Source organism: Nicotiana tabacum, chromosome 16 (genome assembly GCF_000715075.1).
Source record: "Nicotiana tabacum cultivar K326 chromosome 16, ASM71507v2, whole genome shotgun sequence".
NCBI classification, from domain to species: Eukaryota; Viridiplantae; Streptophyta; class Magnoliopsida; order Solanales; family Solanaceae; genus Nicotiana; species Nicotiana tabacum.
Genome location: NC_134095.1, coordinates 91,191,586 through 91,217,238, shown reverse-complemented (window position 1 = coordinate 91,217,238; position 25,653 = coordinate 91,191,586). Strand labels below are relative to the sequence as shown.

Genomic DNA, 25,653 nt, shown 5'->3' with positions numbered 1-25,653 from the left:
GATCTTTGTCTTTTAGCAAAACATTGGCTATTTTTTTAATAACTTTACAAATACTGGTTGTTTTTCAATTACCAGTCCGAAAACTTAGCCCTTACTATTTTTACCAAAACAAGAGGTTGGGTTATCACATATATGCAGCTATCACTATAAAAATGATTTTCCGGATTCTTAAATAAAAAAATCCAAAAATGCCCACAATTTTGCTTCGACATATTTGTTTTTTTTTTAATTTCTGAGAAACAGTAGTAAGTACCCATTTTGAAACACTGCCTGAGCCTCCCTTCCTAAGATAGAAATAAGGAACGATAGTCTAGTACTACCATCCAGCTACTATTCAAATTACTTACCAAGATTCACATCTTCGTTAGAACACGACATAATTTCAAGAGAAGCCAGCGAAAACATTACACGGTTCTAACAAGCGACTCATATCTAGAATGAGAAGACATTCCAAAAAGTTTTAAAATAATTAGAAAAAAAAATTAATAATGGGGCAACCAAACAATAAAATCAGACACACTTCACATGCAGCCATTTTGTATAAATAGTCCCCACAATCTTGTTTGGCTCATTCATCTTAGCATTGCGCTTTGCTTCTTCTTTCTCAAACTAAACTTCAAATCACTAGTGGCTTCTAGCAAGAAGCCCTTTCTTGCTTACATATCTTTTAGCCAGAAAGGGAAAAATGGATTACAAGAGCATGGAAGTAGAGAAGAATGTAGTTGAAAATTACAAAGAGGAAGAGATGGAGAAGGAGGAGACAATAATCAGCAAAAAGAAGCAACTTGGAGGAATCAAAACTATGCCATTTATACTGGGTGAGTTCCCCTTGTCACTTCGTACATACTGAAACCTAATTTTACTTGGCAATATTATAATTCTGAGCTTTAGTTTTATCATGTCTTTATATTACAGAAAATGTTCTGTTACAAGGGATACGAAAAATAGTTCAAATCTAGCCCTCATTATATTCCTTTAGCATTTTAAAGCTATTATTCATGAATGGCTGTTTAACCCTACGCTCTTGGTGGTGATATTAGTTTGGTCTTAACATCTTCTTTTCCGGTTCATGTTTACTATCGCGTCTAACTATTTGACAGATGATCCATCAATTAACCATGATTAAGTGAAGAATATATATATATGCATACATGTCATACTTTTACTAGTTTGATTAAATATTCGGTACAAATAAATTTTTACCATGCATCTCACTGGGATGTGTGCATTCTTCGATAATAATTTTCATCATCTCCAATCATCTTTCTCTTCTCCTTTTTGGAGTGTTAACTAATTTGTATTACAACTTGGTGGGAAGATGGCAAAAAATTAGAACTATTTTTAAATTAATTCACTTCTACGAGGTTAGAATAAATCCATATTTGCGTGTTAAAAGCCAAGAAATTAATACGTACATGCAAGCGAATGGAACGCCTTACAGTCTCCTCAATTACATAATGGGGTGCAAGAAATGGAAGAATATTAATTTGTTCATGGGTAGAGAAATGATATACACCAATTAAGGTTGTGGTAGAATGATAAGTACTTTTTTATCCTTAATTAAAGGTCATTGGTTCAAATTCTGGTATAAAGTCACCTTTGTTGGAGAGGTTTACCCACTTGTGGTCTTTTTGGGGTGCAAATTCGAATTTACTCGGACCGCAATATATGTACCGAACACCTAGTGAGAAATCAACTGTATATATCTTTTATCACCAAATATCGTGCTTTAACCTTTCATATTTTAGATAATATCAGTGTTTTAAAAGGTTATTTCTTGGCGAGCCTCAAAGCGAGACAAACAAAAAAAAACACCGAGGTATACTGACGGGGCTTAAGAATCATGGGATATGAGCCCGAACCTTCCAGGCATTCGCCTAGGCATAAGTCACTGATGGATTATTCTATGCAGCGGAAGCAATCCCAGTATCAAAAATCACATGTAATTTAGACAACTAGCATAAACGGGATTTCACGGGTTACCTCTTGAAGCGTGAACATATCTCTTCTACCACGTGAGCCTTCAGTTCCATAACTTCTCAATGGAATCTCCATCACCAGCACAATCGTGATCCTCGAACGTTCCACGGTCTTCTACTGTGTTACCCAAATAATACCCGAAAATAGCAATTTCGTGTGGGCGAAATTTCTAGGAAAACTTGACTGAAAATTTCAGCCACCATCTACTCCTCCCTCTAGGTGGAAAACCTTATGTATTTTTAGCACAAGTTTTAAGGGTTAAGACCCATTTTCCAAAACCTGTTGGGTTTTCTTTTCCACCAGAAAAATGATTCCTTTATTTCCTATTATTTAGGCACAGTAGGGACCACAGAATTTAATTAACAAGGCTTCAATTATGGAATTAATTTCTAATTTTCGAAATTAATATCTACCATAATTAATTACGAATTATTCCACTAAAAATCCGTAATTGCACTCCTTATCCAATTTCGAAATTCATCCATTAAATCTTATTTAACTCCCCATATTAAGATTCAGATACTAATCAAGTAAATTAAATTACTGACGATTTAATTTATTGATTATTTCCTTTAGACTTTCGCTTAACTTATTTCATGTGTCGGATACAAAATCCACCGGCCGGGGTTACACATGCAAACTTATAAGCTTTCATAAAGGTATATCATCAATCTCTAAACCGAGACATGGATTCCATCAACTAACTATTACTTCGCCAATGTATATTATTATTATCCAATTTACCAGGCATATTGACCCACGAAAGAATCTCGCCTTTTAATAAATCAAAACAATAATAATATACACAGCTAATAATAATTATATCAAGATTAAGAGTATAAGTACATTTAATGGCTAGAGAGTTTATTTTATTAAGTCAGTATAAAATACTTATCTCTACCTGGTCCGTTCAATACATACAAAATGTACTAGCACGAGAAGTTGGAATTAAACCATTCCCATAATCAAGATTAATTATATTTAATCTTGTGTTACAATCATTCCTGATGGTTTGTCCAGTTCCATCATTAGATTGTGAACTCAAACTTTATACTTATAAGAACCGATGATTTAATCTTCCGTGTATAAGCTAAACTCTATACACTAAATCATCTACTATATAAGCAAAAGATACAGACTATTATATGATCTATTTAAAACTTTATTAAAAATGAATAAACAATTATTTCATAATAAATACTATATCTAAACCAAACTCATGGTTAATAGTATATATCCCAACAGTCACATCGTTCTGGGTGTTCATTTGGATAAGCCCCGAGAACTCTTTCCAGTTTGAGCCAAAAATGATTAATAAATTCTATTTTTAAAACTTAATATGCAAAAGTTAACTCATAGTAAATTCTCAAACTAAAAATCTAAAAAGTCAAAAGTTTCTTATTATTTGTCCTAATTTCATAATCTTTTCTTTTTGTCGTTGACTTAGTAATAAATACACCTCTTCTGTGCTTGCATTTTCCTTCTTTATGCTTCATTTTGTTTTTGCAATCTTTTATTTATTCTTTTCAAGTTAGTTTTTGATTTTCTATAACTTATTATTTTGCGGACTCTAATTTTTACGATAAGTATTTGTGACTTGTAATCTAGTTTTAGATTTTTTTAAAATAATATTTTATTTTTAGTATATTTTTTGAATTATTAGGAACTAGAATATTATTTTTACCACTCTATGTATGTTCTATCATTTTTTTTTTATGTAGGTTCTATCATAGTAATATTATATGTGTAGTGTAGTTTTACGTCTTTTACTTTTTCAACTAAATTTATTTTTGTATGATTCGTGCACATGTTATTATATATATATATAAACTTTTATAATTTTAATGCATTTTTTGTTGATATGCTTATTTTATTAATTTATAAAATATTAAAATTAAATATACATGGGGCTTATGCCTCGTACCTCAGTGCTTATGTCTCGTCCCATGTTAGATAAACGGTCCCGCCTCACACTCACGGCTTTTAAAATACTAGTTGCATTTTAGTTTTATGCTACAAGTATAACTTTAACTGTGATTCCAAATTGCATCACGAGGTCTTCTGATTTGATGTCCTTTCTTCATATCTTTATCTCCACCCCTTTTTATCAACTTGATTTTCTTTTTGTCGCTCAACACAAAGTAATACTCCATATGTCCCAATTTAAAATAAATAAATTAACCAATCCCAAAAAATAATACTTTTATGTATTTAAAAATAATAAATTTTAAATTTAATTTTAATAAAATAATTTATAGTCTCTATTTCTTAAGATAGCAGTAAAATCTGCGTACACATTACTCTCTCTGGACTCCACTAGTGAGATTACACTTGGCTTGTTATTGTTATTGTTGTTGTTATTGTTGCTATAGTAATTTATCTATACATTATTTTAGATGACTAGTCTCTGTACACGTGCGTACACGTGTGTCCTATATAAATTAGAACAGATTTTTTTAAAATAATATAGATAATATATTAAAGTATGTGTACAATGAGTAATAAAAAATATAAAACGAAAAAATTACAAGCTCAGTTTGATGAATAATTAGCCTATTTGAATAAAAGATGATAATTTAAAGGTATTCAATATAGTCCTGAAAATTTTCCATATAAGCTTAATATGCTTGTGCCTTTTTACATGATTTTTTTACATTAATATCATTTTTTCTTTAAAACTCTTCCAAGAACTAACAAAAAGATAAAAATACAATCTGTAAGAAAATATTGTCGAAATAATTTGACCTCAAGTTAGAATAGACTTCAAACTTTAAATATCACTATTTGTCTAATGTAGTTACCAGTTCTAACATGGATGAGTCTATCTAAAAAAAATTAGATACTTGCACAGTAACTTTAATTTGAATATCACCATTTATCTATTGTAGTTATCAGTTCTAACATGGATGATGATATATCTCAGGGAAAAAAAACTTGTACAATTCCATGAATACTCGTTGGAAGTAATAAAGAAAAATTAATTTGAAATATAAAACGACCAGCACTGTATAAACACGTAGAAATAGATCTTCAAGGGATAGTGACTCGGAGAAGAATTTAAAATTCTTTTATATAAAAAGATATAGTGACACTTACTTAAAAAAATGAAAAGACAGAAGAGGAAACTGCAATAATCCTCTTGTTGTTAATATACATATATTCTTATGCTTCTTGTTCTCTCGAGGCGACGTCAACGAGAGGCTAGAGATTTGGAGACATGCTCTTGAGTCTAAAGATTTCAAGTTGAGCAGGACGAAGACGGAATACCTCGAGTGCAAATTTGGAGTTGAGCCGACGGAAGCGGGAGTTGAAGTGAGGCTTGACTCTCAAGTCATTCCCAAGAGGGGTAGTTTCAAGTACCTTGGATCGGTTATTCAGGGGATCGGGGAGATTGACGAGGATGTCACACACCGTATAGGGGTGGGGTGGATGAAATGGAGGTTAGCGTCGGGAGTCTTGTGTGACAAGAAAGTGCCACCGTTACTAAAAGGTAAGTTTTATAGAGCAGTGGTAAGGTCTGCCATGTTATATGGAACTGAATGTTGGCCGGTAAAGAACTCACACATCCAGAAGATGAAAGTAGCAGAGATGAGTATGTTGAGATGGATGTGCGGGCATACAAGGATGGATAAGATTAGGAATGAAGATATTCGAGAGAAGGTGGGTGTGGCCCCCATGGAGGACAAGATGCGGGAAGTAAGACTCAGATGGTTCGGGCACATTCAGAGGAGGAGCACTGATGCACCGGTGAGGAGGTGTGAGCGACTGGCTGTAGTGGGCACGCGGAGAGGTAGAGGACGACCTAAGAAGTATTGGGGAGAGGTGATCAGACAGGACATGGCGCGACTTAGGATTACTGAGGACATGGCCCTTGACAGGGAATTATGGAGGTCGAGTATTAAGGTTGTAGGTTAGGGGAGAGTTGTAAATATTTCTACAGCACAATAGAGTGAGACTAGCCAGTTAGGAGTTAGACTAAGAATGTCATTGGTCGTCTATTGATGCAGGGCTTTACCTGCTAGTTTTACTATACCAGCCATCTTTTTCGTATTTCGTATTCTGTATTTCATATCTCTTCATATCTCTTGTATTGTTGTTATTTAATATGCATTTTTATGGTACTAATATATCGGCTCCTGTTGCTTTTTGAGCCGAGGGTCTCCTGGAAACAGCCTCTCTCTACCCTTCGGGGTAGGGGTAAGGTCTGCGTACATATTACCCTCCCCAGACCCCATTTGTGGGATTATACTGGATCGTTGTTGTTGTTGTTGCTTGTTCTCTATTAGAAAGTTTTTGATAGAATACGAGTTGTTTGGTAAAGAAAAAAACCACTAAAAATATTATTTTCGAAGAGATTTTATTTTACTTTACTATATAAAATTTTTAGACACCTTATTTTGCACTTTTATAGAATACTTTGAAGAAAATTATTATTACTTCAGTAGAATATGAAAGATACAAACAATCACTAATAAGTAAGAAAATTTATGTTGCTGTAAAGAATATAAGAAGGTATAGAAAGGCTATTAATATGGAAGATGAAAGAAACAAAACATAAATGTATAATTACATTTACGCACACAATAACATTATAGGAGTAATATTTGATTGATGGACAAAATGGCCATTCAGTTTTTAATGGGCATTTTGGTCTTTTATTTTTTTTTAGGTCTTCACACTTATAATATAGTATGTATATATAATATACGATATGATATATGATAAATAATATTACTGAGTAACACGTATTTTCGGTAAAATAATGCTTAGTACTATGCACCTCTATAAAGTACTAATTGAGAATCAGTCGAAAATACAGTCACGTCCTAAAATTTAGGAAAACTGAGTAGGAAATTAATTCCTCTTTCTGACTCAATTGGTCAATTACTCTCTTTGTCAGTTATTTTTTATCGTGAACTTTTTATATGCCTTTTAAATATTCTATATTACTAAAAAATTTGATTTAAAGTATTTTGTGTAGTTTTCAAATGTGCAAATTATATTTCAAAAAACTTAAAGATATTGCATCTAATTTATGATACTGTACCATATAAATTAAGAGGGGAAATTGTACTTATTTTTTTATTCACACATATTCAACATGATCGACACCACATGTAACGTAGTGGACATATGGTCCCCTTTTGTTCTCTTTGATTGAGTTCTGCAAATTCTTGGACTATTAGAACAGAGTATGTGGTAATGCAATAAAATACAAACTTAGTAGCGGATCGAAAGCTTAATGGGAACGATTGCACTTTTAGATTTGAAAATATAGCTACAATTCTTTTTTATTTTACTAGAATTGTTTTGAAATTATTATATAGGCTTTTAACATATTTATGGATGTGTATATATATATTTTGCTAGATATAGGATGACGAAACATTTCGGGAGCAAATAATAAGAATATCTATTACTCTAACCATGATTAGGTCGGACCTTTAATTAGTTAAACTCGAACAGCAATATTAAAAGGGGACGTGCAGTACTGTAGCACCCGAACAAATAACAACTTGAGAAATTGAAGTTACAGGAAACAAGGTAAAAATAGCACGGGCTAGCCAGTTTTCTGGTTGGTAATTTAAAAATAGTCAGCATTTGTAGAGTTATTGACAAATAGTTATTATTTTGTTGTAACACGGAAAGTTTCAGTATGATATATTGGGGTGCGCATGTGTATGAACTTCCAGCATAATATGTTGGAACTCCAACACACGGAAATTTCCAGCATAATATACTAGAGATCGGAGCACCTGTGTATAAACTTCTAGCATATTATGCTGAAAGTTTACATGTAAAAAATTCGAACTCCAGTATATTATGTTGGAATATTTTTCAAATTTTGAATAGTGTTTTCGTTCAGATTTATATTTGTTTACCCTTAAAAATGAATAACAATTGAATTTATACGCGGGTTTAAGGATATGTAGGTTAATTCAATACAAATGATTAATAACGTTAGATAAGCAAAAAAAGACAGAATAAATGACCAAACCAATGTTAATGGTGAGTCCGGGCTCGGTTAAAGGCTTGACAAGAAGCTCGCATTTAGTTCCTAACTAGTGTTTGTAAAGAACTTATGAACCAAAATAAGAAATTTGAACAACCTTTAGGAACAGAGAAAAATAGATGTATATCGCCTTTGTATGCCTGTTACAATATGTCTAATGAATAATCAACTTCCTTTTATATAGTAAGGGGAGTTTTACCCTAAGTACAATTCTAAGAAAAGGTAAAATCATTCTTTTTGCTAATCACTGATCTACCGCTGATACATGTTGAGATTCATGCCATGATATCTGGTTGGGCAAGGATATTAATACCCTTCGTTAATCGTGTGCGGTCGTTTGGCCATGCTTTCCGAAGTCTCGTTATTCGAATCAGGTTCGGGGGCATGATCTCGATGGCTCGGGGGCAGGTGTTTTGTTCGAACTTTGATACAGGATGCTCCTGCCTTTGATCTTGAATACACGCACTTACGTCCTCTTTTTCGTTCGCCCCATCGGGAATCGGGGTGTTCATTACCTCCAATTTTACCCGTACACAGATAGTTCCCTCGTTTCTCAAAGGGTAGGTTTACCAAAATAATGAGAAACGACAAATGTTATCTGGTTCCTTCTTCCCTACATTATAATAGAAACGACAAAGAAGCCAAAACGTGCCATCAGTCGCACCGTTCTGACTTTAGACAAGTGTCAACCATCGGCTGGTTGCCTCTGAATGTGAAGCGACGCGAATTTTTTTCTATAAAAGCTCTATTCTTTTTTCTTTTCCTACTTTCTGACCAAGCTTGTACTTTCGATCATTCAAGTTATCACCAACTTTCGTCAAACTTTCTTATCTTCATCATTGTTCTTCAAGTTTTCTTAGTAATTTCCAGGTTTTTACCCAGATTTTCCCCAAATCATTACACTCAACTCTTAATCTACCCTTTTTTTCTTCAAATCCTCAAACCTTTCTAGATAGAAATGGCAAAAACCTCTAAATCATGAGGCTGCTTCTTCTTCCCAACCAACCACTGATACCGAGGCAGCTACTCCTGAAGTAGTTTCCCTCGAAATAGCTTCTCCCGAGGTGGCTGCCAATGAACTAGCCCCCGAACCGCTCTTGAAAATGTTTATTCCTGGGGGGCTACCCAATTGCAGATGACTTTAAAGTTGAGAAAGCCTTACGTAAATATGATCGGGGTAAATGGGTATCAAGTTACATATACTTCGTGATCAAATACGTCTTTCCCAAGGTCCGAAGGGTCTGTAATTGGGAAAGAGCCCCACTCCTAAAGACGCGGAGGATGAACATGTTATTGAAAGGGTCAAGCCCTTAAGAGAACAACATAAAGCAATAATAGACCGCCTCTCAAGGTAAGATCGGGTGATGATGTAGTTAAAACAAGCATTGTTGGGTGCATCCAACAATGCGAATGGAAGGGCCCAGATTCCTCTTAGTGTTCTCCCAAATCAGACGGCTCAAAGAACAAATAACAACAACCCAATGGATGAAGTCAGTTTCGACGAAGCCGAAGGGACCAGTAGTGGATCTGGGAACAACAACTTGAGTGATCCTTTCAAAATTGAGTTTATGAGATTCATGAGAGAAATGAACGAACATATGGAACAGAACGCGAAGGAGTTTCATGCTCGGATGGATCAAATCACAGGTGCACCACCGGTGTTAAAGGGTCTAGATTCAAAAAAGTATACAAAGTTGCTGTTTAAACCAAGTGCGACACTAGAGTTAATCCCAAAGAGATTTAAGATGTCGGATATACCAAAGTATGATAGGAATTCGAATCCATCGGAGCACATCACGACCTACACCACAGCAGTGAAAGGAAATGACTTAGTTCAACATGAGATCGAGTCGGTTTTGTTGAAAATGTTCGGAGAAACCCTCACGAAAGATGTCCTGACATGGCATTCTCCCCTACATGAACATTCATCGTTTCTTTTGAAATGGTTGCAGATTAGTTCATCATAGTCCATGCTGGAGCAAGAAAGGTCCAGGCTAGAAAAGCATATATATTCAAATTTTCGTAAGGAGAATCTGAGCTACTGCGAGAATTTGTTATTCGGTTCCTAAAAGAAAAGATGTTACTAGTGGTTCCGGACCAGTAGGCAGTGGGGGCATTTACAAAGGGTCTCAACCCACTAAGTTCTGATGCCTCCCGAAAGTTGAAGGAGAGCTTGCTCGAGTTTCAGTTGACCACATGGGCAGATGTTCACAACTGCTATGAGTCGAAGATAAGAATAAAGGACGATAAACTTGGCTCCTCGGCCTCCTCCAAAGGACAAAATTGTGATCGAAATCAGGATAAATTCAAAAGTGATTTTGACATGGACCGGAGACCCACTAGAGGTCATTTCTAACCTTACGAGAGAGGAGATGGGAATTTAATATCGGATTCTAGTCATCAGATAGGTTCACTTTTGATAGAAGGACGTATCTCGATCGGAGTAGCAGATCATTACAGGAAAAAAGGTATCAGGGTCTCGAGATCCCACATATCCCAAGTTATCTGATTATAATTTTAATATCAGCTTGGTAGATTTGGTGTCGGCAATGAGGAATATTAAAGAAGCCAGGTTCCCGAAACCAATACGATCAGTCCTAGACAAAGAGATCCTAATCAATAGTGCGAATTTTATGGGACTCACGGTCATAGGACTAGTGTTTGTCTACACCTTCTAGAAGAGGTGGCAACGTTGCTAAAAAATGGTCACCTCAGAGGGTTCTTAAGTGACCACACCAAGAACAACTATATGAGAAGCCAGGATAATGCAAAGCTAACAAAACCGGCAACAGGGTCACCTCGAATGACAATCAACATGATCTTCGGAGGGAGCAAAGACAACAGGGTGGCATTTTCAGCAATAAAAAGACGAAAATATCAGTGATTCACGGTAAGAGGGCCCGAAAAGTCTCCGAAGATGAAATTACCTTCACAGAGGAGGATGATGATGAACTTCTTCTACTGTACAATAATTCTTTGGTAATCTCTCTCAATGTTTTAGATTTCATAATTAAACGTGTTTTGGTTTATCTAGTAAGTTCAGCCAAATCATGCAATGGAGAGTGACAACTCGGAGGGAAATTCTTCTGCCCACACGTGCCGAAGGCGTAACAAAGACCACCTTGTTCGAAATGGTAGATGCCGACATGGGTTAAAATGTAATCCTCAAAAGGCTGTGGATACACGAGATAATGGTTGTGTCCTCGACATGTCATCAATTGTTGAAGTTTCTGACACCTGAGGGGATCAAAAATATAAGAGAAGACCAACCGATGGCAAAGGAGATAAAGGCAGTAACTGTTTCCAGCAGCAAGGGCAAAGAAACCAGCAAATAACAATTATAGGAACTGGTGTCTTCTCCATTGCCAATTGAAGATGATAAAGATGAGAAGTCATCGAAATTATATCAGGTGCCGAGATCTTTTCATGTACCAGAAGGGATGGATGCAACCAAGTCAACCGCAGAAGAGCTCTAAACATGTGTCTTTGTACGAAGCGTTTTTGGAAAGGAAATTCCATTTGAGAACGGGGTTGAGTCCTGAGATCAGGTTAAAACTTATAGATTTTCTTAAATCTAACATTGATTGCTTTGCTTGGTCGCATTCAGATATGACAGGAATCCCATTGGAGGTGGCGGTCCACAAATTGAGTTTGGATCCAAACTTTCCTCCTGTAAGGCAGAAGAAACGACTGATAGCTGAGGTAAGAAACATGTTTGTTAAGGAAGAGGTAACCTGATTACTTTACATTGGTCCAATTCGAGAGGTAAAGTATCTGGATTGGCTAACTAACGAAGTAGTAGTGCCTAAAAATAATAACAAATTTAGGATGTGTTTAGACTATAAGGATTTGAATAAGGCGTGCCCCAAAGACTCTTTCCCGTTGCCGAACATTGATCAAATGATGATGCTACAGACGGGCACGAGTTAATGAATTTTCTTGATGTTTATTCCGAGTATAATCAAATTAGAATGAACACGGGAGATTAAAAAACTTCTTTCATCACAAACTTCGGCACATATTACTATAATATGATGCCGTTCGGGCTTAAAAATGCCGGAGCCACTTATCAAAGGCTTGTTAATAAAATGTTTGAAAAACAGATAGGTAGACGATAAAGGTATATATTGATGACATGTTAGTTAAGCCGTTAAATGAAAGAGATCATCTGAAACATCTCCAATAAACATTCGATTTTCTGAGGAAGTACAATATGAAGATTAAACCGGAGAAGTGTGCGTTCAGGGTTAGCTCCGGTAAATTTTTGGGGTTTCTACTCTCACAAAGAGGGATCGAGGTGAACCCTGACAAAATCGAAGCCATTGAGGATATCCTGGACCAGCTAACAAGTGTGAAAGAAGTACAAAGTTTGACCGGTAGGCCGGTGGCTCTAAGAAGGTTCATCTCCAGGTCCCCGGAGAAGTGCCACTTCTTTTCACTTTTAAAAAAGAATAACGACTTCGCGTGGACTCTAGAATGACAACATGCATTGAAGGTACTTATCTAGAGCTTAGTTCTTGTCAGAACCAAGGGAAGGTGAGCAAATACTAATTTATCTAGTGATCTCGAAAGTGGCGGTAAGCGCCATCTTGGATTGGGAAGAAGAAGGTATGCAATTTCCTATTTATTACACTTGTAAAGTATTATCAGGGGTTGAAACATGGTATCTACACCTCAAAAAACTGGTCTTAGCTTTTGTAGTTACCTCTCGAAAGTTGAAGCCTTATTTTCATGCCACCCAATAGCCGTTGTGACAACCTTTTCTTTAAGGAGTATCATTCACAAGCCTGAGTTGTCGGGTCGATTAGCTTAATGGGTAGTTGAAGTTAGTGATTTTGACATAGAATACAAGCCCAAGACTGCATTTAAGTCATAGGTTTTGGCCGATTTTAGTCCTGGGTTATTGCCTTTGGCTGCTACGAAAGCAGTGCTGCTATCGGGAATGGCATTGGGAGTTTGGACCGTGTTTACGAATGGAGCCAACAATTTAAAAGGGTCCAGCCTCAGGGGTTTTTAAATAGTCCTTCAGGGGAAACCCTGAGGCAGGCCGTCAGAACTGTATAATTAACCAACAATGAAGTCAAGTACGAGGCTTTGATTGCAGGGCTTGAACTAGATCTGGGATTAGGTTTCGGGGTCATTGAGATCAAATGCGACTCCCAGCTAGTGGTAAACTAAGTTTATGGAATTTACGACGCCAAAGAAGAGCGCATGCAGCAATACTTGAACAAGATCATTACTTATACGATTAAAAGAGTGGTCAATCATACATATTCCGAGGGAGGAAAATGTAGAGGTAGAGGCATTGGCTAATTTGGGTTCATCCATAGAGATGAAAGGTTCTGATTCGGTGCGGTCGTCCAATTTTTGCATTCGATGTTGGATGTGGACGACTACTGTGAAGTAAATTCAACCAACTTGATTTGGGACTAGAGAAACAAGTTTATTAATATCTCAGACATGGTAAACTACCCGAAGACCCAAAAGTAGTTCGGGCACTATGGACCAAAGCAGCTCGCTACTGTCTTGTTGACAGATAGTTGTACAAAATGTCATTCTAAGGACCATTGTCTCGGTGTCTAGGGGCCTTAGAGGTTGATTACGGGATGAGAGAAGTTCATAAAGGAGTTTGCAAAAATCATTCGGGCACAGATTCACTGGTTCTCAAGTTAGTCAAGGCTGGTAACTACTAGACCTGGATGGAATAAGGCGCTAAAGCATTTGTACAAAAGTGCGACAAATGTCAACACCATGCAGAGTTAGTGCATCAGCCAGTAGAACTTTTGCATTCGGTGGTGTCACCATGGCCATTCATAAAATGGGAATTGACATAGCCAGTCCTTTGCCACAAGGACCCGATAAGGTAAAATTTCTTTTGGTTTTAACTGATTATTTTAATAAGTGGGTTGAATTAGATGCTTACCAGTAAATTGAAGAACGAGAAGTAGTTGATTTTATATGGTACCACATTATCTGCCGATTAGGAATTTCAAAAGAGATTGTTTGTGACAACGGGCCGGAGCTCGTAGGTTCAAAGGTCACAAAGTTTCTAGAATTATTAAAAATCAAACGACTTACATCTTCACCATACCATCCGAGTGCTAATGTGCAGGAGGAGTCAACCAACAAGGTAATCATTCAAAATCTTAAAAAGAGGTTAGAAGATGCCAAGTGCAAATGACCAGATGAACTTCCGGGCGTGCTATGGGCATATCGAACCACGACGAATTCAAGCACGGGTGAGACATTTTTCCCTCGTATATGGTATAGAGTATGTGACACCGATGGAGGTAAGGGAGCTGACCTTAAGGTTTTCTCGGACAAACGAAGAAACAAACAACGAAGCATTGCTGGTCAAGTTAGATTTGCTTGAGGATCACCGGAATCTGGCATACATGAGGATAGTGGCCCAAAAGTAAATGATGGAGAGGTATTACAAACATATGGCAAATCTCTATTATTTCAAATTTGGATATTTGATTCTGAGGAAGGTTACTCAAAACACTCGAGAAGTTAACATCGGGAAGCTGGGACCAACAGGGGAAAGACATTATCGTATTTCATTAATAACTGGTAAAGGCTCATACGAATTGGAAAATCAAGATGGGGTCAAAATACCAAGCAATTGGAACGTGAATCACCTGAAAAGGTATTATTGTTGAAGATCCTCGCTGGTACTGAAAGTATATGCTGCACTATTTTGTCCTTCGAACAATTTTTGTCCCAATCAGGTTTTTTCTAGCAAGGTTTTTAATGAGGCAGAAATTTAAAGCATACTACGAGGGGAGGATCATCAGCAAATGCAAGACAGTCAATATCAAGGCGCTAAAGTTCCTCCACCACTGGATCGACGACCATAAGTTCGTGTGGCAAACAACTTGTGGATGGTTAAATAATCTTTGGTTCGATGGCAAACTTTGCCTCCTAAAACTTAAAGAATATTTAGCCATCCACAAGTTGTCTCCACCGATGAGGTATCAGTATAAAGTATAAAATGAAGGAAAAGGCCTTCCGTGAATGCAAGACTTCCAGTGTTTAAATTCTCATACTTAGTATTCGAACACTGGGGGAGTAATACATGATACAGCACCAAGAGTGCCATATACACTGTGAACCGTTAGAACCAGGATCAATATCTTATCAGGCCCCGGGGAATGCATGATCAGCTCTATAGAAATAAGTTGTATAAGTTAGCCACGTGTATTGGCAGCTTTATTTATTTGAATAAATAGATGTTTATGTAAATGTGCTCTTAAAGATAGAAGGAATAAATCACCTTTTATTCTTATCTTATTTCTTGTCCGAATGATAAGTCAATTTATATTATCCTTTGAGAGTTAATAAAAACTTCAAATGCTTGAGCCGGAATGAACATGAGATGTCCTCTTCAGGAGTATTGTAAACATAAGGGCCTTCTCTTATGAAACCCTCATAGTAAATGGTAGATTTTGGAAGAATTTATGCCAGGAATCGAAGGGTATCAAATGCGAAAATATTCCCAAAACTTTCTTAATTAAATGAAAAGGAATGTTTTTGCACAACACTTAGGCAAAGAGTTTCTTTTATCAAAATAGAGTGCCAAAACTTAGTAAAAAGTTTTGACATAATTACAAAAGTTAAAAGAAAAATTTTATACATCATTCTTTTGTTGCCGGAACCCGAAGAGAGAGAAGGGTCTTCATTTTCTCTGGTGCAAGAAGGTTGTACCACTACCGGTTCGGGGCCTTCATATTCTTCGATTTCCCCTTCAGATCCCGAATACTCAGAATTAGTATTCGAGGAGTCAGATGCAGCGGGACAAGCAGGAAGGTTGTCATGAGCGGTTACCTCCAGTTCTCGGCCTAGGCAACGTAGTCATCAATATTGGCAATGCCTTCTTTGGCCTCTTTCAAAGTCTTCCTCTTCATATGATACATGGCGTAGGTCTTATCGCAGACGAGGTAATCTTCTTGGTCCTGGAGTTTTTCATTGAGCTTCTCAATTTTGGCTTGGAGCTCTTCGTTTTTAGCCTTAATTGCACTAATTTTCAGCCTTTTCTCCTATGAAGAGGGACGCCTTCATCATTAGCCCCTTCTTTATCATCAATGACTAATGTGACCAGTTCAGTTGATGATTTTCTCACCCTCTTCTCCTGATCCTCAGTCGAGGAGGTACATTTCTTCTCTGGTTTCTTACTTTTAGATTGGGGGCTTCAAGAGGAGTCACTCTCGCCAGAGGCTCGAGTAGATCTGCGAGCCCTACTTTGGCTAAGGGCACTTTATGTTACTTGTTTGACCTCCTTGAGGTCATCGAGAGACGTGATGTCGGGGCACACGACGGAACACTTCGGAAGTACTGTGTGGAACAAAAGAACAGTTAACAAATTATTCTTAAGTTGTCGAGATTAAAATAAAGAAAATTCCTTGCATACCATGGTTCTTGGCTCTCCACCCGTATTTGGGAGCCATCTCTTTCCACCGTCAGGATTCTGGCGTGGTAATATCCAGAATCTTCTGTACCCTTCAGTCCAGGACTTGAACCCCTGATGGTTCCCAGCGAGTAGCTGGAACGAAGAAAACTAAAGAAAATAAAATGTCAGCTAAGGAGAATTTTTTTTTTCACAAAAGAAATAAATATACGAAGATTTACGGAAAAGGTTCCTGATTCCGAAAAACCTAACGTTGTACCGAGATGATGTCCCTAGTAGCAATGAAAATGAACCGTTCCATCCATCCACGGTCATTGTCAACACTAGTAAGAAGGGTGTGGTGGCCATGCTTGCTGAGATTCAACACACCCAGTTTTAGCGCATAGTTAGGGGTGTGCATTCGATTTATCGATTCGATTTTGACTCTTATCGATAATTACTTATCGATTATCGATTTGTATATATGCTTATCGTTATCGTTTCAATAAAGTTTCAATTTTTTCGATTTCGATTTATCAATTTTTGGGCTTATCGATTCGGTTATCGATTACACCAATAAGAAAATTTGCGAGATTCCATGAAAAGTATATCGCTATAAGCACGCCTAACTAATATGGAAAAAAAGAAGCTAAAATAAGATGAACACCGTTTATAACATAAAAATTGTATCAACAAGCACATGCAATGAAACTAAAGCAAGGGATCAAATGTATGACACCAACACTCCAACGGTATAAAAAAACAAAACAAAATACATCATCATGGCTATTCTGTTTTCCATTAGTTTGAACTTCATTCCCTTGAGCTTTAAATATGATCATTCCTTAAATGTGGTAGAGGAAATAATAGGGTTAGAGATTTAGGGTAAAGGAAAGGGTATTATAGAATAAGGGTAAAAAAAAATTGTCTTTTTAGTATATCTTATCGGTTTATCAATAAACCGATAATCGAAGAGGACAAAATTGAAATCGAAAGCGATAACTCGATAAGAAAAATTTCGAAATCAAAATCGATAAATCGATAATAAATAATCGATTCGATTTATCGATAAACCGATTCGAATGCACACCCCTACGTATAGTTGGCGGAGGTAGGCCGCCGTACACCATATGAATGGGCCTACCTGTTCCAAGCAAACTTGATACCGGTGGCAAAATTCTATAATTATTGGATCAATTCATTCACCCGCTCCTAAGGTGAAAGGACCCAAAGTAAATGGGTACGTGTAGACATGCGTGAACCCCGAGTTCCAGTAGGTAACTCATTCTACCGCATCAGAGATAACAAATTTGACGTTACCCCAATTACATTCCTCTTCACACCATGAAGGTTTGAAGGGCGAATGGAAAAAAGGTATCTACGGACATGCCAGAACCTGTCACTTTTTGAGTTTAGAGGTGGTTTGCGTTCTTGGTGATCAGATGTTGTGCTAAAATGAAGTGGTATGATGGTGTTTATGGTTGGAGGTTCAGACTCAACGTCAACCTCTTTGGTTTTATTTTTCTTTGGGCCTCTACCGAAGAGAAGGCCGGCATTTTCAAAGATAGCATTATGAGAAGACATGGTGGTAAAAGATCTGTGAATAAGTTTTTACTGAGGATGTTGAGTGTTGCAGAAAAGTTCTAGAGAGATTCGGTAAAGAAGGACTTTTGAGAGTTGTGAAAGTAAAGAATAAAAATAATGAGTAATGGAGAAGTTATAGACGACAAAAATTGTAGTCATGATTATCTCAAAAACCGGAGAAATTACTTGATAAATTACGAACAACACATGTTCGGCTTATTAAATGCGAGAATACATGCGCCTTTTCATGATTTAGAGGAACTTTCTCTCCAAGAAAAGAACTCTTATCTATTTCCCGGTAACACTGAGTTGCGTCACCGAAAAGTAAGGAGACTATCTGTATGGGGTAAAATTGGTCAGTGAGTTAGCGGAAAGATTAGATGACACGTGGAATCAAAGACAGGTAGAACGTGAGTCAGAGGTGACTGGCAACCGGGCGCAAGTGTGTGGTTGGTGTTAGTTGGATCCCGACGGCAGAGTAGCGGGAAATAAAGATTCAAAGATTTGATATCGGGTAGCATTTAATGAGCAGCCATTACAGATAATATCAACATTCAAGACCAACCGTTATGCAGCCATCAATGACGATTTTATTCTCATTCAAGAGGAGTTTGATTTGAGGATCCTGTCTCCCTGATTAGAACTATAAATAGAATCATCATTGATGACAATGATTAAAATTCATTGTAGGGACATGAAGCTTTCTTTACACAAAATCTATGATCTATTCTCTTATTACGCTCAATTGAAACATCATTGCATTTACCCTTGTCATCGGAAAGGTTAAGTTTTTAGTCAGGCTTGTTATCTTTTTAAATTTCTTTTAATAATCTTACCTCTATTTTCGTTCACTTGTTATTTTTGGGCCAAATCGATTCGCTGGTCTATATACCATATTATAAATAAACAGGCAAGGCAACTATGTTAATGTTAGTATGAAAAATGCAAATGTATAAACTAGCTATAGCTTAACTAAGTATGAATTGATAGAGTTGATTATTCTCCGTGACAGCAAATGAAGTATGTGACCGATTTGCCGGCGTTGGTTTTCATGCCAACATGATAACATACCTAACACAGGTGCTAAACTTGCCTTTGGTAAAGGCATCCAACACCCTCACCAACTTTGGTGGCACTTCCAGTTTCACTCCACTTATTGGTGCTCTTATTGCTGATTCTTATGCCGGCCGATTTTGGACAATTATCATTGGTTCCATTATTTATGAGCTGGTACGTACATTTAATTTTCTGTGACTGATCCAATCGGTAAAAGAACAAAATTCTCAACTGTGTGTGTGTGTTTGCAGGGGATGATAAGTATTACCATATCAGCAATCATGCCGCAGCTCCGTCCTCCACCATGTCCAACACAGCAGAACTGCGTAGAAGCTTCCCATCTGCAGCTTTGGGTCCTTTATGTTTGTCTTCTCCTGACATCTATTGGTGCTGGAGGACTTAGGCCTTGCGTTGTCACCTTTGCTGCAGACCAATTTGACTTGAAAAAATCTAAACATGATCAGTCTCAAAGTTGGAATTTCTACAACTGGTATTATTTCTGCATGGGAGTGGCTACACTTGCTGCTCTAACCATAGTAGTCTATATCCAAGACAATGTGAGTTGGGGTTTGGGTTTAGGACTTCCTACCATTGCCATGGCATTATCAATTGTTGCTTTTGTCCTAGGGTCATCTCTTTACAGAAAAGTAAAACCAGGAGGAAGTCCTTTGATTAGATTGGCACAAGTTATTGTTGCCTCAGTGAAGAAAAGGAACGTCGTTGTTACTGATCCTGCTTTATTATATCAGAACAGAGAGTTGGATGCTATTATCTCATCCGATGGCAGGCTTCTGCACACTAACCAGTTCAGGTAAGAGCATTTCAGAATACTTTATAGCATACTCCATTATGTAATATATAGCCCGTCTTTTCAATGGAAAAATGTTGTGGCATGTGTATTTCTTGAGTCCGGAACCAAAATGTGTTTTCTTGAGTCCGGAACCAAAATGTGTGGGGAAAAAAACTGGTGATCAAAATATATATAAAGCTTTATCTAAAGACGTTATACCTTAACAGCCGTTTGCCCAGTTAAGTATATCGCATTTAGCTGAGGCGTTATATTTGAACTCAAACGAGTGGAAAGTATAGCGCCCTAACAAAAGGCGCTATAGTATAACGTCTTTTGTTAAGGCGATGTACTAACAAAAATATGAAATGGACCAGAAGTGATTCGGCACTAGCTGTGATTTGACACAAAAAGAATTATTTTGTTTTGTTACACGAGAAATTACTGTATTTGCATAATATTTATATGATTTATCACAATTTTTGAATTTAACTTTAGAAATCTATTTATTCAAGATCAAAGTCAAATGTTATTTTGTTGTCATTACTGTCGCATAGCACAATTTTTATATGATTTTTTTTACTTTTTCCCAACTCAACCATATTTTATTGTATTGCCAATACAACTATATTTTGTAAAACTATTCCAAAGATCGAGTGTCCCTCAATTTTCATATTTTAAGAACCGGTCAAAGTCTCAAGCCTCCCTCCTTCCACAAAACTCCAGCTTTCAAAATACTCATCTTTCAACCTTTTAATAAAAAATCATGTCTTAAAATTTTCTCCAATTTTCAAGAGAAAACTTTTCCTCTTTTAGGCAATTACTACTTCACACGCCATGGTCCTATACTCTCCTCTTTGCTATGTTAATTTTAACTTTATGATCTCATCACCTCAACTCCAACAGCTCATTCACTGTTTCTCATGGTCCTTTTTCTAAAACTTTCACAAAAATAATGATATAATCTTATACCTACTGCCATGGGATTCTTGACATGTCTTATCTCTCATTTCACAAAGGACTCTTTGCTCTTTGCCACGAGGATTCTTGACATGTCTTATCTCTCATTTCACAAAGGGCTCTTTGCTCTTTGCCACGAGGATTCGCTGTTTGTTTGTTTATGAAATGTTAGTATAGCGCCTTAACAATAGGCATTATACTATAGCGTCTTTTGTTAGTGCGCTATACTTTCCCGCCTGTTTGAGTTCAAATATAACGCCTTAGCTAAAGGCGGTATATTTAACTAAGCAAACGGTCGTTAAAGCATAACGTCTTTAGGTAAGGCTTTATATATATTTTGGTCACCAATTTGTTTCCACACATTTTGGTTCTTTGAATCCAAAAGAACCATATTTTAGTTCCGGATCATGTATTTCTCAGCTAGCCAGCTATTAAAATTATTACACCATCACATACATCATGTCTATAACAACATACTCTCTCCATACTACTTTACGTAATAATATTTCCTTTTTAGATTTTTCTAAAAAGAATGACCCTTTTCTTAATTTGGAAAAAATTTAAAATAAACTTCTAATTTTAAATTTAATGAGAAGTTTTTGTAGCCAAACAAATATTATAGCATATTTAAGACCATAAATTTCATAATAAGTCACTACAAAAAATAGTCTATTTGCGGAGGGTATTTTCACGTTTTGCGGCGGTCAGCAACCCCCACTAATTGATATTGCGGTGGTCTTCAAAACCCCAGCTGTAAGGTTCGCCGCTATTATTTTGCGGCAATTTTTTACAGGCCGCCGTAACCATTTAACGGAGGTTATTTTCCGGCGGTTTAACCCCCACAAATTAAAATTTTAATCAATGCGAAACTTGTAAAAATATTCAACGGGGTTTAAAACCGCCGCAATATATCTTCGAAATATGGCAAGCTCTATTTCGCGACAGCTTTAACCCCCTCAATTTGTTTATTTAATGGCAGTTGTAACCTTCCCTATTCTATGAAGACCTTTTATTTGGCAGGGCAATTGTGGGAATACCTGTTTTTCTAATACAATATTTTAATTATATTAAATAAATTTTAAGAGGCATTAACATAATACTAAAGATGCATAAATGTTAAGTAACATCCACATATTATAGAATCATAAGCAATTGAGAGATAGTATTGTCATTAATCTCAAAAACTAAACTTAAACACAAAAATTGTCTACTTCTTCTTAGTAGCTTTCTTTTTCTTCTTAGTTCATCATATCAGAAATAAGAAGAAACCTTCTTCTTCTTTTTCTATAACAAAAAAGGAGCAGAGAGAACCTAAATCAAATCACATGAAAAAATTATTGAAATTGGAGCAGAGAAACCTAAATCAAATCACATGCAGAAACTATTGAAATTCAGATATTAGGAAAACGTAATCAAAACCCTAGAGGAATTAAAATCGGATATAAACAGATTAGGAAGGAGAGGGTAGAAAGCTCTAATTCGAGTTGTACCTTTTGTTAGGAGATTCGGTGACAAACATGCTTCAATTCGAGTTGTAATTGCTGGAATTCACATTAAAATCGCACAAATATCAAACTTAGAGGAATTAAAATCGGATATCAACTATTTTCGCAATGCAGACACTGATTTCACACAACTATTTTCGCAATGCACAAATATTTCGCACAAATATTTTCACAATCAGATATCACATTAAATCGCAACGTAGAGTAAACCCTAAATCGTTAGAGTGAAAGACAATGGGAGATTAAAGAAAGAAAGAGAACTTGCCATTTCAGGAGGAGAAAGAATCTGGAAAGCGAACCCTAAATCATTAGAGTGAAGAGCGGAGATTTCTATTGTTGGCGGACATTTCTGGAAAAAAGAGGGAAAGATAAAAATAAAGGCTAGCAGAGATTTATATTGTTAGCGCCTTTTTTTAAGGCTAGCAGAGGTTTCTAAATGCCGCAAATTGAATTTTAGTGCTGAGGTTAATAAGACCCCCCTCCCCTAATTAGATACAATTTGGGGAGGTTAATAATAACTCCCGTAATAAAATCGCCGCAAATAAACTGTTTTTTTGTAGTGAGTATAGCCACATATAGTGGCGTAGCCAGAAATTCTACCAATGATATTCAAACTTTAAACAAGTCAATAATTTTGTTTGCCGATGAATGATGTACACAATTTTTTGTAGATCTTAACTTTTAAATTATAAAACTTATTTAGAAAATAACTTTTAGTTAAAAAAATTACTTTTAATATTAATTATTTATTTTTAAACAAATTTTAAGTTTTAAGAGTTATTTTATTAGGAATTTTTTAGATTGCAAAAGAATCAAATAGACCATACATGGTGCTCTCCATTTAGTTTTGGCAAACAAAATGGGCAGAATTTTGAACTCGTGAATAACACTTCATTTAAACACCCTGAACCGCTAAACTGTCTCACTCAATTGTGTTAAGGGTGTTCAAAGTATAATATATATAACCATATAAGTAATATTTAACGTATATACGCAATATAATATTTTGGCGAAGAGTATGTGCTTGACCATTCTTAACATAAGGTGGTTACGCCACTGGCCACATAAATATTGTACCTTGTTTAGGACCACAAGCTTCAAAAGTCTTCATTTATTTCATAAAATTTGTGCCTTGTGAAATGAGTTCACATAAATTTAAATGGAGGGAGGTACTAGCTGATACTCCCCACGTTTCAATTTAGATAATTTAGTTTGACTTGCCACAAAGTTTAAGAAAAAAGAAAGACTTTTGAAGCAAGTGATGCTAAAAGCTTAAGTGGCAAATGCTTAGTGGAGCCATAATATTTGTGTGGCTATTAAAACTTCTCATTATGAGTAAAGTGGTAAAATAAAAAGTTTAAAGTTAAATTGATTTTTTGGAACGGACTAATAAAGAAAGTGTGTCTTTTAAATTGAAACCGAATGAGTAGTGTTTAATTCTACTCCTTTTAATTTCGGTCAGGCATTAATTAACCTACTTGTTTAATGCTGATCTTAATCAAGGTGGCTTGATCGAGCAGCAGTGGTCGTTGATGGTGATGACATAAATGGGTCGTCGAACAAGCCAAACCTGTGGAGGGTAGCTACTGTGCATAGGGTTGAAGAGCTCAAGTGCATCTTTAGAATGTTGCCAGTTTGGGGTGCGGGAATACTGCTAATCACTTCACATTCACATCTGGGGAAGCTTTACAATCCTACAAGCTCGCAGCATGGATCGTCATATATCCCACAACTTTCAAATACCTCCTGCCAGCCTATCAATATTTACTGTCTTAACTGTACTCATGGGTCTTCCTCTATATGAGCGTATCTTTTTACCATTTGCTCGTCGCTTCACAGGAAATCCAGCAGGAATTACTTGCTTACAAAGAATGGGCATAGGCTTTGCAATTAACATCATTGCCACTATCGTTTCAGCATTGGTTGAGATCAAACGTAAAGCTGTGGCTGCACAACATGGCTTAATTGACCAACCTACTACTGTTATACCTATTAGTGTATTTTGGTTGGTTCCACAGTATTGCCTCCATGGAGCTGCAGAAGTATTCATGGCAGTTGGGCACCTTTATATTCCAACAGATCAATCTCCAGAGAGCATGAGAAGTACTGCAGCTGCACTCAACTCGTTAACAACATCTTTTGGAAATTATTTAGGCACTCTCATGGTATCTTTAGTTCACAATTATACCGGTAACGAGCACAACTGGCTACCTGACCGGAATCTCAACAAGGGAAAATTGGATTATTATTACTGGCTTGTGACTGGAGTACAGGTTTTAAATCTCATATATTACATGATATGTGTCTGGTTTTATAAGTATAAACCTTTGGAGGAGCTGACTGAAAGTATCAAGGAAACTGACGTGGAGTTAGCTAACAACAAAAATTCTTCAAGCACAGCAAATTAACTGGTTCTAAAGGTGATAGAGGAGTAGAACAATAACAACAAGGGGAAATGTTAGACCGTGAACAAGAAATCAAGAAAATAGAATAGTGATTTCATCACTTTACTTCCGCCTACTTGTTCACAGCTGTTGTAAATTGACGTATATGCTTATAATAAGTAATACTCCCTCCGTTACAATTTAAATGATAACTTTCTTTATTAGTCCGTTACAAAAAAAATAACATATTTTTATATTTGAAAACAATTTAATTCTAAACTTTCATTTTACAAACTTTACCCTTAATAAAAAGCTTTTATATAGGCACAAAAATATCATGACCCACAAAACTTTTGACCCTAAATTTTTAGGACCACATGTTTTAAAAATCTTTTTTTTTCTTCTTAAATTTTGTGTCAAGTCAAATTACATCATTTAGATAGAAACAAAAAGAGAAATACTTACTGTAACGGTATATCGTTCTTCCTATTCCCATATTTTTCTTTTCTTCTCCAAGTTGTATGCTAGATCCCAGCCAAGTTTGGTTTGATTTTAATTAGTGGACTTGGTCTTGTTGGAATATAAGCTAGCTATATAGGTTCTCGCTAACATGTCACAAGGTACAAAGAGGATGCATGAAAGAAGATGAACATAAAGCACACTTGATACAAAACAATATTCAGAAGGGGGACAGGGGTATATAGGTACTTAGATGCTAGAAACTAGGTACAACACTAGCTTGGACAGCTGGACTTAGTCACAAGTGTATGAGCTACTAGAAGTTCTACAAATAGAGTCTGAAATAAATATTACTGTTTCGAATGAAATGAACAGTAAATAAGGAAAGAGGAAGGGGACTTCAAGGTCTGCGGACGCCAGCAGATCTACCTCGAGTCAACAAATATGCCAATCCGAGCTGACGCACCTCACGTACAGCTGAGACCAGTACCAAAATCTGCACAGGAAGTGTAGAGTGTAGTATGAGTACAACCAATCCA

General features: G+C 36.3%; 1 protein-coding gene across 1 annotated transcript; it reads left to right on the top strand.

Annotated features, from left to right (window-relative positions):
• Positions 1-519: 519 nt before the first annotated feature.
• LOC107829632 (protein NRT1/ PTR FAMILY 3.1) lies at positions 520-24,861 on the top strand. The gene is given in 5 exon segments (XM_016657082.2): positions 520-818; positions 18,976-19,193; positions 19,271-19,830; positions 23,775-23,946; positions 23,948-24,861. Coding segments are annotated over 5 exon segments (1,815 nt in total). The 5' UTR covers positions 520-685; the 3' UTR covers positions 24,680-24,861.
• The last annotated feature ends 792 nt before the right edge of the window (positions 24,862-25,653 follow it).